The sequence below is a fragment of the Candoia aspera genome, chromosome 15 (assembly GCF_035149785.1).
Source record: "Candoia aspera isolate rCanAsp1 chromosome 15, rCanAsp1.hap2, whole genome shotgun sequence".
NCBI lineage: Eukaryota > Metazoa > Chordata > Lepidosauria > Squamata > Boidae > Candoia > Candoia aspera.
Window position 1 is genome coordinate 2,181,887 of NC_086167.1, and position 12,527 is coordinate 2,194,413.

Below are 12,527 nucleotides of genomic sequence, written 5' to 3' on the forward strand. Positions count from 1 at the left end.
ATATCTCTGCTGCTGCAACACCTGGGCAACACACTGCAATCAACCGTTTGCTTCTTGGGGGGTTTTTAAATGCCAGCGGAGGGGGGCTTGCAGACCCCCTGCACCCTTCCCCCAAATGTTCCTGTGAAGATGTTGAAAATGCAAAGGGAGGACAGGCAAGGACTAAACCCTGTTGCCCTGCAAACCTGGAAACTATGGAGGGCTCCTAAGAGGCAGCAGGGGGAAAGGCCATCATTTCCTAGTAGGACTGTCAGAGGGGCGACACTGATTACATTTGGGCAAGTAACCTCTGCTTACAGAAAAGCTGCTCTCTGATTACAAACAAAGGGGAGCAAAACTGGTCACACCTCAAACTAAAAATAAAATGGTGTTCATCGGTTGCTGAGCTTGCAGGACAGTAAACTGGCTCAAGGGTGTGGGGGGCATTGTGGGTTGCTGTATGAAGACACTAAGCCAAAAAATGACCCAAAGGTCTGTCTGAGCTAAAGTTAGTCTTGTCCCCACTCCTGAGTTGAGAGGGATAACCCTTTCTCCAGATTGGCATAGGGAAGCCCACCAAGTCACTGTGTTTAACCACAGGCCGTATTAATGGCACCGCACCAGCCCTCAGTCAATTGGCAACTGTCTGGCTATCGGCTCCGGGCCAGATCCTGTTCCAGCCAGGTCCTACCCGGTGCAGAGCAATGGTGAACCAGCGCCCAGGGGGCTTCCTAGCAACATCCCCTTGTCAGGCACCTCCACCCCATAGTTTAATGCAATGAGGGCAGCATCACTGCATGCTGTGGACAAATCCCGTGGCTGCTGAAAAGGGCCCCAAGACTCGCAGAACTGCAGAGAAGCAGCAGCAGGTCACATCAGTGGCCTTGCACCAAGGCTATCATGTCCGCTTATGGCTGGTTTCAAGCTCAGGGGTATCAAGAGGCAAAGTGAGAAAAATCTGGGCCCAAATGAGAGGCAGGGAGATTCAGCCCCAATTGTGTGAGTGCTGCCTTGGGCTGAGCAGAGAGTTATGCATGCCTGGAGGATGGCCAATCGCACAACTGCACAGCGGGCCAAGGAGTCAGCTAATCCACAGACAGCCTGTCAACAGCCTTCACATTGCTGGAACTTGAGGCTACAAGCTGCCAAAGGGTTTTCATCCACAGCAGCCTCTTAAAAATTTGGCACAGGAGCATTCACTCAGCTGCGGAAGGAATCAGGGCTTTTTTTTTAAAAAAAAAAGAGGCCTTCTTGAGGAAGGAAAATTATTTTGTTCCTGGGCATGCAGGTGGAAAGACATTTCTTCAACTGCAGTTTCAAATGTAAAATGCTGTTGTCCTGACAGGGACAGCTGGCCAGAAAGCAAGTCCCAACGGGTCCACCTGCAGGGTGCTCAGCCCTGGAGGCGAGCACTTGGCATCCAGCTTTTGTTGACACCACTGAGGCTGGAGTGGATGCTGGCCCTCCACAACAATGTCCACCAGAGGAAAAATCAAGTCATTTCCACTCCAATGACAGAGGGACATGCGCAGGCAGTGCCAGATTCAACCTCCCTCCCTCCCTCCTCCCTCCCACCCAGCAAATGACCTGGGACAGGACCAGCTCCGGCTGGGCAGAGTCATGCGCCAGAGGGAGAGACTGTCTGGGCAGGGATAAAGCTGCGTCCAGCTCACCTGGCCCAGCCAGCCAAATCAGCTCTGGCAATCAGCTGCAGCTTGCTGCTGGGAGTTTGTTTCACTAGTTAGCTTTAAAGCCTGCCTTTCCTCCAGGAGTTCAAGGCAGCATGCACAGCACTCCTGCCTCCAATTTTCCCCATAACCCTGTGAGGTAGGATGGGCTAAGGAGGACTGGCCCAAAGCCACCCAGGCAGCTCCCATGAAGCAGACCTAGTCTGCTGCCTCAACCGCTCGCTATACACGGTTCACCTCCTTCTTCCTTGTTCTACCTTTTAGTCCACAAGATGTTAGAGGTGACCCATGATCTATTTAAAACAGCAACACACAAAACCAGGAAAACATCTGAATATCAGGAGGAAACCATTTCCTGATGATTGTTTTTAGGAAGAAAAGCTTCCCCGTGTCACGGAAAGACTTTCTCAGAGCAGCAAGAGGGGCCTCCCTCTGAAAGGTTTTCCAAGTCCTGAATGTGGCATGAGAGAGAAGAGGTCCTGATCTTCTGCATACCACTTTTCAGACACTTGAGTCTTACCAAGCCCTACTCAGTTGTCTCTTTTCAAGATCAGACATGCATATATGTCTATTCTGTCAATCTTTCTTCACAGGGCTTCGTTTCTACTCCCCCATCATCCTTACTTCCCTTCTCTGAACTCATTCCAGTTGGTCTGACTTCTTCTTACAGAGGGATACCCAGAACAGAACACCATACTCAAAATGAGATCTGACCATCACAGGGTAAAGCCAATTGCCTTGAATAAATAATAAATAATAAATCCATGATTTATCTCACTATGTAATGAAAAATGATCAAAACAGTAAATAATAAAAATGCCCCCAAATAGAATCCAATTATCAGTATAATAATACACAAGGCAAGGGATAGAAAAGTAAAATAAAAATCTCCATAAATGTTTAGATTACATTTTGTTTTTCACTAAGAGGAAAAGCGACAGTAAGACACTCATTCTCCAGACTTCGGTTACCACAGACATAATTTTTCTCCAGGCTTCACCACCAAACAATGGTTCATTGTTTCTAAAGCAGCCTGGACGATGATGTAATTTCACATCATCGGCACAGTTACATAATTGACTTTGCCTCTGACCGTAATTATGCAGTCAGGATTTTTACATCATTTGCATCATTGAAAAAAGTCTTAAATCAACACATAACATAAATAATAAACCATGTAACTATGTAAATTATGTAAATTTATGCAGATGACATAAATTACCTAACTTAAAATTTACCAGACACCTTTCCCCTCAAATGGTTCTTTAAACTGAGGTTTTACTGTACTGGGGGAGGGACCCAGACTATACTGGGGGTCGCAAGGGAATGGTAATCTGCTGAGGGGGCTCCATCGTTTATAATCTGACACTCTCTCTTGGCCCTTTCAGGATAATATTATTTTTTGTACTTTTTGTATGTTTTCATTTTTTTTTTAATGGTCTGTTTGTACGCTGCCCAGAGTCCTGTCACGTGAGATGGGTGGCCATATAAAGAAATAAATATAAAGAATAAATACTGGCAATACCCCTAATGAGCCACATGCTCTGAATTTTTATAGTCCAGCACAGAATTCACAGCGTTAGGCACCAGGAAGGGGCAACAGGACCCCTTTGACCTACCGGAAACAGGAAATGTGCCAAGTTTCATTAACAGTCTTGAAGAGGCGTTGACCAGTTGCAATGCTATTGCCACATCCCAGGCACTTCCAGTCTTCTTCACCTGCATCGAGCACAAAGAATGGATGCTTCAGCAGATGCTCTTTCACCGGCAGATATACAGGAACAGGATATGAAGAAATGCCAGTGTCTGAACAGGTAGGAAAAGCCCAATACGTGTGGTTATTCTACAACCCGCTTCCTGCACAGCCAGCCAGGTGCTACTAGGGAGCCTGCAAGCAGGAGATGAAGGTAAGAAGTCCCTTTCTCAACAACTAGTATTCACCGCAACTGGGTCTCCAAGAAGCCCAAGTGCATAGGCTAAACTACAGGTTAAACCTCCTTGCGTTTGAGGAACCTTGCCCAAATCCATACATACCACTGCTATGTCATGAGGTAGCAGAACAAAGGGGTGTAAAACAGTTGCTTAAACAGACAGCTGACTGCATATTACCCCATTAATCCAGTGTTTCACAGTTCTTAAAGAGGAGCAAATAGCTGAAAAGCTTCACTTATGACAATTACTTGGGCTGTCTCCTCCCCACACAGCTTGATTTCCCTGGCAATCATCAACTTAGCTGAAATGCCCACAGACTTCTATGCCTAATACAAATCTATTCTCAAGCCAAGGAAAAAAAATACCTTTGGCAGCACTTGAACTACTTTAGCCCATGGTCAGGAGCTGGAATTACAAACTCCCTACTGAACTTTGAAAACACAGTACTGCCAAAAGAAAATTACTCCTGACAAAACTGCCCATATCAAAGTTCTGGTTCCCAAAATTTCACATTTTTGCACTGGTTGCATGTCTACCCTACTCAGCTTCTAAAGAATTCAAGGCACTATACTGGTGTAGGCTTTCACAGCTGGTATCTGTTGGGCAGTGTTGGGCTTCAGGGTTTAGTGACCATGGTCTAGAGAACAGATTTCCTGCCTCTGAAGATGCCAGCCAGAGTTACCAGTAAAACATCAGGAAATCCAGTTTGGTCTAGTGGTTAAGGCAATGGGCTAGAAACCAGGAGACTGTGAGTTCTAGTCCCACTGTAGGCCTGCTGGGTGACCTTGGCCAGTCCCTCTCTCTCAGCCCAGGAGCCAATCAGGCATGGTATGAGAGTTCCAGTCCCACCTTAGGCACGAAAGCCAGCTGGGTGACCTTGGGCCAGCCCCTCTCTCTCAGCCCAACCTACTTCACAGGGTTGTTGTTGTGGGGTAATTAGGAGGAGGAACGAGTATTTGCTATGTTCCCCACCTTGAGTTATTTATAAAAAATAATAATAATAAAGGCGGGATAAAAATAAAAAATAAAGTAAAATAAATCTGTTCTCTAGACCATGGCCACTAAGCCCTGAAGTGCAATGCTGCCCAATTCAGGGCACCGTTTGAGCTCACTAATGCTGTCAAGAAGTTGACCTGAGGAAAAAACGATTTTGAAAACTGAATTCCCTGATCACTGCAGACAGCTCTCATTTGCTTGCAGCCAATACATGCATTCTGGCTAGTCTGGTGAAGGGTCTACAGGGGGGCATCAGCTCAACGAATTCCTGAAATAACTCTGTCCACCAATCACCTCCCATCACGCCAGCCTGCTTGGCTGGTTCAGACAAAACCCTTCTGCTGGGTTCCCTCCTTCCAGGCTACTTTAACAGGGTGAGCAGGAGGAAGAGCTGTGAAGCAGGCAGCCTCACTAAGTCCTTCGTGATCTCAAAAATTCACCAGACGGAGCCTCGGCCATGCAAAGCGAAGCTGTGGGAATTCAGCCTGTGGACAACTTTGGAAGAAAACTGTTTTCTGCCATAGAGTATTAAAAGCTAATTACCCGTTTGGGCTGGATTATATTAATTCACGCCGAGACTTTCCTTAGAACTGGAACACAAGCAGACCATTTCCCAGAAAGGGAAATGCACGTGTCCTTGACGCTACAGACCAGAAAGTCGTTTATACTGCAGCTCCCAAACAACTGTTATAGAACACTGGAAAGCTGGCCTAGTGAAAATAATATTCTGGCTAAAGACCAAATTGGATTCAGGGAACAAAACTCCACATTCTGTTTAATATCAGATAATTTGGCTCATGATTGTACAAGTCCATCTCTCTTTGTGTGAGTTATTTTTGAGCAGCCTTTTATTCAATCAACAGAGACTGTCTGGAGACAATTACCAGCTACAAAGGGCACTGTCTCTCTGATTTTGTTCCAATTTTTAAGTGAAAAACCAAGTTTCCCAGGGAGGCTTTTCTTCTGCAGGATTTAGGTCTGATAACATGTAGGTGACTTGCAATCAAGATCAGAAGGAATGTTGGTTACTTAGTTGCAAACGCAAGCACAGATGCAATCGGCATAACAGAAACATTATTAATGAGATGCAGGTGATCCTGAATCCGCAGGGAAGGCAGAGAAGCTACACTGGGAGGGAGGGTCCTCTTTACAGCAAGGAGGGTATCAATCTAATATACTGGAAGATCAGATTCCGATTCCTCTGCAGAATCACTCAAGATCGCAGTAGCTGGCCTTAGAGATCAGCTAGGTCTTGGGAGAGGATGCTATTGCATGTTGGGTCAAAATGCTGAAGGGGACCCTGAGATGGTAAAGACTGAGGAAGCTTGCAAAGGAAAAGTTATTACAATACTGGGAGACTTCAATTACCTTCACATAGACTAGATATATGCTGAATACATATTGAAGGAGGTTGGATTGGAAGATAAGTAGAGTCCTCCCTACTGAACGTAACCTCCCCCACTTGGATTTTATATTTATATTTATTATTTCAGTATCTCGGTTGCATACTTCGTAATTTTATACATGGATGCTTTTAAATGCTTAATTTTATTGTAAACCGCCCAGATTCCCCCTTTTTGAGGGGAGATGGGCGGTGATAGAAATTGAAATGAATGAATGAATAAATAAATAAACAATGAGCATGCTTTTAACACTGAAGGAAGAAAAAGTAATAATCTGTGCTGTGCTGATGATAATTCTCCGATAGCTAAAAAGGCAAACAAACTATAGACTCTAGTGATGACACTCAAGGAGCACAGTGAAAAAAAATGGGACTAAGGTTAAATATAAAGAAGACCAAACTAATGACAACTGGTTCAGCAACCAGCCTTAACACTGACAATGAAAATACTGAAATGGCGGGCAGCTTCTGCCTTTCAGGATCGACTATCAATGGTAAAGGAATTGGCAGTCAAGAAATATGCCACAGACTAGTCCTTGGTACAATTAGCAATGAAGGCCTTAGAAGCTATTCAGTTCCCAGGGTGTGTCTATGCGTACAGAGAGCAGAATCCTGAAGCCAGTGGTTCTCCTTGTGAGATTCCACGGACATGAAAGGATCTCTGGAGAAACAGCACAGAAAGAGTATTGATCTTTTTGAACTCTGGCGTGGGAGAAGACTTCTGAGAATGTCATGGATAACCGAGAAAATAAACAAGTGGATCCTAGAAGAAATCAGTCTAGAGACTTTACCCAGGGCTCAAGTGGACAGGCCCTCTTCTGGGGCAAGGGTGCCGGGACTCTCGGCTCCTGCAGAAGCAGCAGTTGGAGCTTCAGCCTCTTGTAGCCCCCAAAGGTGAGGAAGCTAAACTGCAGCCACTGAAACTTCCAGGGTTGCTCATCTTTGAACTGTGCTGTGAAAACTCTGTCTTCTAAATGTGTTATCATTGTCAAGGCGCTGGTGCTCTCTGAGCCTGGTTGTTTCCTTGCAGACGTTTCATTGCCGGACTGGGCAACATCTTCAGCACGGAAGATGTTGCCTAGCCTGGCAATGAAACGTCTGAAAGAAAACAACCAGGCTCAGAGAGCACCAAGGATGCTACAGTTCAACCCCGAGCTACAGATACTCGCTTCGATTGTTATTATCATTGTTGTGATTCTGATTATTTTCAGTTACTGGTCAAGCTACATTTTCTTTAATACACTGGACTGCCTATAACGGCCCTTTCACAACAAATGAGGACAAACGTTTAGCTTGGTTCCAAAAGTTCAGATTTAGTGTTACATCTTCCCTCTAAAGTTTTTTTTAAAAAAACAACCTCTGAATCCTGTTTCTAAATAACAGACCAGTCCCGAGGGCAGGTGCAGCCTAAGGCAGGGGTGCTGGGCTGTCGGGATGACCCAGGGGAATGTGAGTGTGAGTGCTGAGGTGAGCAGGTGTGGTGAATGGCTGCCTTGGCCTGGAGGGGAGAATAAGGGGTAGAAGGAACCTGAGGGGGGCAGGCTTGAACATCGAGACCATTAGATGTGGTCTCGATGAACATCTACCATTAGTAGAGAGCAAGTTTGGTCCAGTGGTGAAGGTGCTGGGCTAGAAACCAGGAGAGGGTGAGTTCTAGTCCCGCCTTAGGCACGAAAGCCGGCTGGGTGACCTTGGCCAGTTGCTCTCTCTCAGCCGAACCCACCTCACAGGGTGGTTGTTGTGGGGAAAACAGGAGGAGGAAGGCGTATTAGGTATGCTTGCCACCTTGAGTTATTTACAAAAATAAGGCAGGAAAATGAATGAATGAATGGTAAAGTGAGCAATGGTGGGATCCTATGAGTGGGTCACTCTTGAGAACGCTGGGCATACTGTTTAAGAGCAATCCCAAAACCCAGCCCTTAGGATTTCCCCTTGGGGACAGGTTATTGGATCCCTGGGGGCCCTGGGCTCTGGCTGTTGCTGTAATAAAGTTGTCCTCATCCACAATTCGATAGTGGATGTGCTCACCCGGGTTTTGGGCCAGGCACCAGCTGTCCCTCCAGCGGAGGGAAAGTGGGTCAGCAGATAACCAGGTGTGAGACACCCCGGTTGAAGTTGGGCTCTAATTGTTGGTGTTGTACCACCCTCCCGGCTGCACAGCATCTTCCCTGCCTGAGCTTCTGAGTTCCCTTGCTGGGCTGGCAATAGAGACCCTGAGGCTGATGGTTTTTCAGGAACTTCAATCTGCCACTCGGCAATGTGGAGTTTGGGGTGGTTCAGGAGTTCCTGGCCACCATGAACCTGTCCCAGGTCATCAGGGGCTCAACACATACCAGAGGTTGCACATTAGACCTAGTTTTTGTCTTGGAGCAGTTGAGTTGTGATCGGGTCGTAGCCTGGAATAGTGTGTGGCTGGGGCTTTGGACTGAAACTATGCAGCCTCTCTCCCTGTGCAGATCCTGGGGCACACTTTTGTTTTCTGAGGAGCTTCAGAAAATGAAGCACAAGAAGAGATGCCTGGAGCACTGTTGGAGGCAAAAACCGGGATGAGTCTGCCTGAACACAGCTAAGATCCCATATTCAGGATTACCTCAGGGTGATAAGGGCAGTGAAACATTCTTATTTCTCTGCCCTAATTACATCAGCTAATGGCTTTTCAGGAAGGAAAAGAAATATGCCATAAGTATTAGAGATTATGGTTGCAGTGTCATGTTCCCTGATGGTTACTTCTGTTTCTTAAGGTACACAGGAGAAAGGCATTTATTTCTTCTTGCTTCCTTCTCAGTTTTGCAAATTAGCTAAACACTTACTGTTGTACCTCTCCTGCCCAAATCCTTTAAGCTTTATTATTCACTTACTCAGTGAGCTCATATCTTGGAAACTGGCTACTTTATATTCCCCCTGCAGTCTTTCCAGTGGCCTCTGCTTCCTCAGCAGGAAGCAGTCATTTAATCACCCACAATGGGCAATCAAAGAGCTCTAAGGCATACCCTTTGCCAGAGGATGGGATGGCTTAGCACACAGAGGAGCACACAGTCCTTCCTGGTTACTTTCCTGCACTCTCCCTGTTGAACTCCACTACCAAACTCCTGTTAGTGCTCCCTCTTTGCTGGCTCAGTCAGCTCCTTGGAGGATTCACACAACCATGAACCCTCAGACAAAACAGAATACTGAAACATTACAAAGTGTAATTACAATAATTAGACATCTAGTTTCTGGATTCTCTAAAGAAGTCTGAGGCAAGAGCCTATACTGTACAGCCCTAAAAATGAACACATGTGCTCAGAGTCACACAACAGGACAAAATCTGGACAAGGTGGAATATAATTACTGAGCATGAAAACGTTGCAGAGTTTCAAGTCGACACTGGGCTACTTCCAAAGAACTCTGAATTATCATGTAAGGCTACAGAACGTCTTAGGCCACACAATCTCCTTTTGTATCTAACAAGATGCCATTTCAAACCTCAATGGCTTTCAAACTGACTGAATTAGCAGCCAAGATTTCTGCAACCACCCACCAATTGTTGGGTTATTGGTGCTCAGAGACAGCACCAACTACCCAATGATGTTACCTACCCTGGCAATGAAATGTCTGCAGGAAGAGAAGCAAACTTGCAGAACACCAAGAACCCAGCAATTCAACCAGAGCTACACGTATTTTCCACTAGGACAGTGTTTCCCAACTTTGATAACTTTAAGATGTGTGGATTTCAACTCCCACAATTCTCCAGCCAGCACTGCTGGCTGGGGAATTCTGGGAATTGAAGTGCACACATCTTAAAGTTATCAAAGTTGAGAAGCAGTGCACTAGGGCAACCACTGGTGTAACAGGATGTGTTAAGCTTGGCCTCCAAACACATCAGGCTCCCCTGCAGCGCTGCCCACAAGGGTCCCATCAGCAGCAGTAGATATGGCACTTGCTCAGTTTTAATAGCAGGGCACAAGGTTAACTAACTCCCAGAGTGGCATACAAGCCGTTATTTTATTTTTATTTATTTATTTTCTATCCCGCCTTGATGGCTGAAAGCGAAGAGGAACTGAGGAGCCTTATGATGAAGGTAAAAGAAGAAAGTGCAAAAGCTGGCTTGCAGCTAAACCTGAAAAAAACCAAGATTACGGCAACCAGCGTGATTGATAACTGGCAAATAGAGGGAGAAAATGTAGAGGCAGTGAAAGACTTTGTATTTCTAGGTGCAAAGATTACTGCAGATGCTGACTGCAGTCAGGAAATCAGAAGACGCTTAATCCTTGGGAGAAGAGCAATGACAAATCTCAATAAAATAGTTAAGAGCAGAGACATCACACTGACAACAAAGGTCCGCATAGTTAAAGCAATGGTGTTCCCCGTAGTGACATATGGCTGCGAGAGCTGGACCATAAGGAAGGCTGAGCGAAGGAAGATGGATGCTTTTGAACTGTGGTGTTGGAGGAAAATCCTGAGAGTGCCTTGGACTGCAAGAGGATCAAACCAGTCCATCCTCCAGGAAATAAAGCCAGACTGCTCCCTTGAGGGAATGGTATTAAAGGCAAAACTGAAATACTTTGGCCACACAATGAGAAGACAGGACACCCTGGAGAAGATGCTGATGCTAGGGAGAGTGGAAGGCAAAAGGAAGAGGGGCCGACCAAGGGCAAGGTGGATGGATGATATTCTAGAGGTGATGGACTCGTCCCTGGGGAAGCTGGGGGTATTGATGACCGACAGGAAGCTCTGGCGTGGGCTGGCCCATGAAGTCACGAAGAGTCGGAAGCGACTAAACGAATAAACAACAACATCCCGCCTTATTTTTATAAATACCTCAAGGTGAGGAACATACCTAGTGCTCCTCCCTCCTCCTATTTTCCCCAAAACAACAACCCTGTGAGGTGGGTTCAGCTGAGAGCGACTGGCCAAGGTCATCCAGCCGGCTTTCGTGCCTAAGGCAGGACTAGAAGTCACCCCCTCCTGGTTGCTAGCCCGCTGCCTGAACCACTAGACCAAACTGGCTCTCCCAAGTTTAATACATCATCATCATCATCATCATCATCGGTTACAGACTCCCAGGCACTGTTTCCAACGCCTCCTCCAAGCAGCCCGGGACGGAGTCCCCACCGCCCCAGCAGGAAACCGGAAAGAGGCTGCGTTCGGCCAGGTCGCTCCCGCCCTTCCCCCCTCCTGGGCCAGGGCCGCCTCCCTCCCCTCCTGCAGCCGGGAACCCGAACCACGCGAGGGACGACGCGCCCGGCCGCGGCAGCCGCCCTCGCGCGGCGGGTAAGGCCCCTCGGGGAGCCGGAGCCCAGGCTCCCGCCCGTGGGAGGAAACGCGCTCCGCCGACCGGGCCACGCAGAGCAGTCCGAGGCCGCCGAGGCCGAGCTTGGCTGCGGCCACGCGCCCCGCCGGCACACCTGGAGACCGGGCGACGCCGCTTCCTTACCCGCCGGCGCGGCGACCCCGCCGTCCATGGCCTCCGAGCGCCGCCTCAGCGACCCCGCGCGCGCGTGTCGTCACCGCCACCGCGAAGGCGGGGGCCGCATCCCCCGCGCCAGCGCAACGGACACCGCGGGCGACGTCGCACCTGGGCCTCCGGGCGCGCCCGCCCCGCCCCTGCGCGCCCGCGGCCAATGACGGGTCCCGCGCCGGCCCCGCCCCTCTTCCCCGCCCACCACTTCCGACCAATGGGGCCAAGGAGTGAGCGCTCGCCGCCCGCCTCCTCGGTTTCAACTTCTCTCTGCGCCGTTCTATCCCCGCCCCTCGTCCTTCCGGGGAGCCAATCGGCGCCCGCCGCCCCCGCCGCCGCACGTGGCTGCGGATGCGGCCGACTGGTGCTCCGGAGAGGGGCGGCGGAAGCTTGGGGTGGCGGGCTGTTTGCGTTCTGACGCTGCGCGGAGCCAGATCGCCTGAACACCCGCCCAGGGCTCCGCTAGGCTCGCTTGGCTTCCCCGAACGGAGCATGTCGAGCAGGCCCAGCCCCCCGCTGGCTTTTAGTCCCGGGGATTCGTAGGGCGAAGCCAGAAAACGAACGCCAGGCTGGCCTTGGCGCTTGCGGATAACCGCGTCGTGGGAACGCGCTCGATAGTTGCCCGCAGAGCGCAGGAGAGGAGGCAACCGGGGCTGCCGCCGCTCGCGATCCCGCTGAGGAGCTCGTGCGCCTTCGCGGACCCCACAAATCCAGGGTTTCGCCTCGGGCCGGAAAGGCTCCCTTCTGGTGGCCGTGTATCAGCGCTGGAGCGAAGGGGTTGCTTTCGCCTCTAAAGCAACGCGAAGCCGGTTGCCTCGACGCCCCCACCGGTCCACCTCGGACGCCCGCAGCCCTAACGTTCCAGCCGCCGGGGGTGCAGCGTCAGGCTCGGCTGGCGCTTCCCGGGAGGGAGAAGGAAGGGTCCGAGAGAGTCGCGGTTAGCGAGCCCCACCCCTCCAGACGATGTTCGGGGAGCCCGGTTGCATCACCGGGGCCCTTCCTCCAAAGCCGCTGGATGGGGCTCCCCTTTCCTGTTGGTGGTGCCTCTCCAAAGAATTGTGCGGGAAATGAACTCCAAGTAGCCGTAAGA

The 12,527-nt window shown here is 49.2% G+C and overlaps 1 protein-coding gene across 2 annotated transcripts in view; it reads right to left on the minus strand.

Moving 5' to 3' along the window:
• The window catches only part of LIMK2 (LIM domain kinase 2), a 55,754-nt gene extending 44,189 nt beyond the window's left edge, over positions 1 to 11,565 (minus strand). For both annotated transcript variants that reach the window (XM_063315488.1, XM_063315486.1), the window contains exons 1-2: positions 11,414 to 11,565; positions 3,287 to 3,386 (exon numbers count right to left, since the gene is read on the minus strand). In XM_063315488.1, coding sequence (XP_063171558.1) covers positions 3,287 to 3,386; positions 11,414 to 11,441 — 128 coding nt within the window. In that variant the 5' untranslated portion in view covers positions 11,442 to 11,565. The remainder of the gene's footprint in view (positions 1 to 3,286; positions 3,387 to 11,413) is intronic.
• Positions 11,566 to 12,527: the final 962 nt, after the last annotated feature.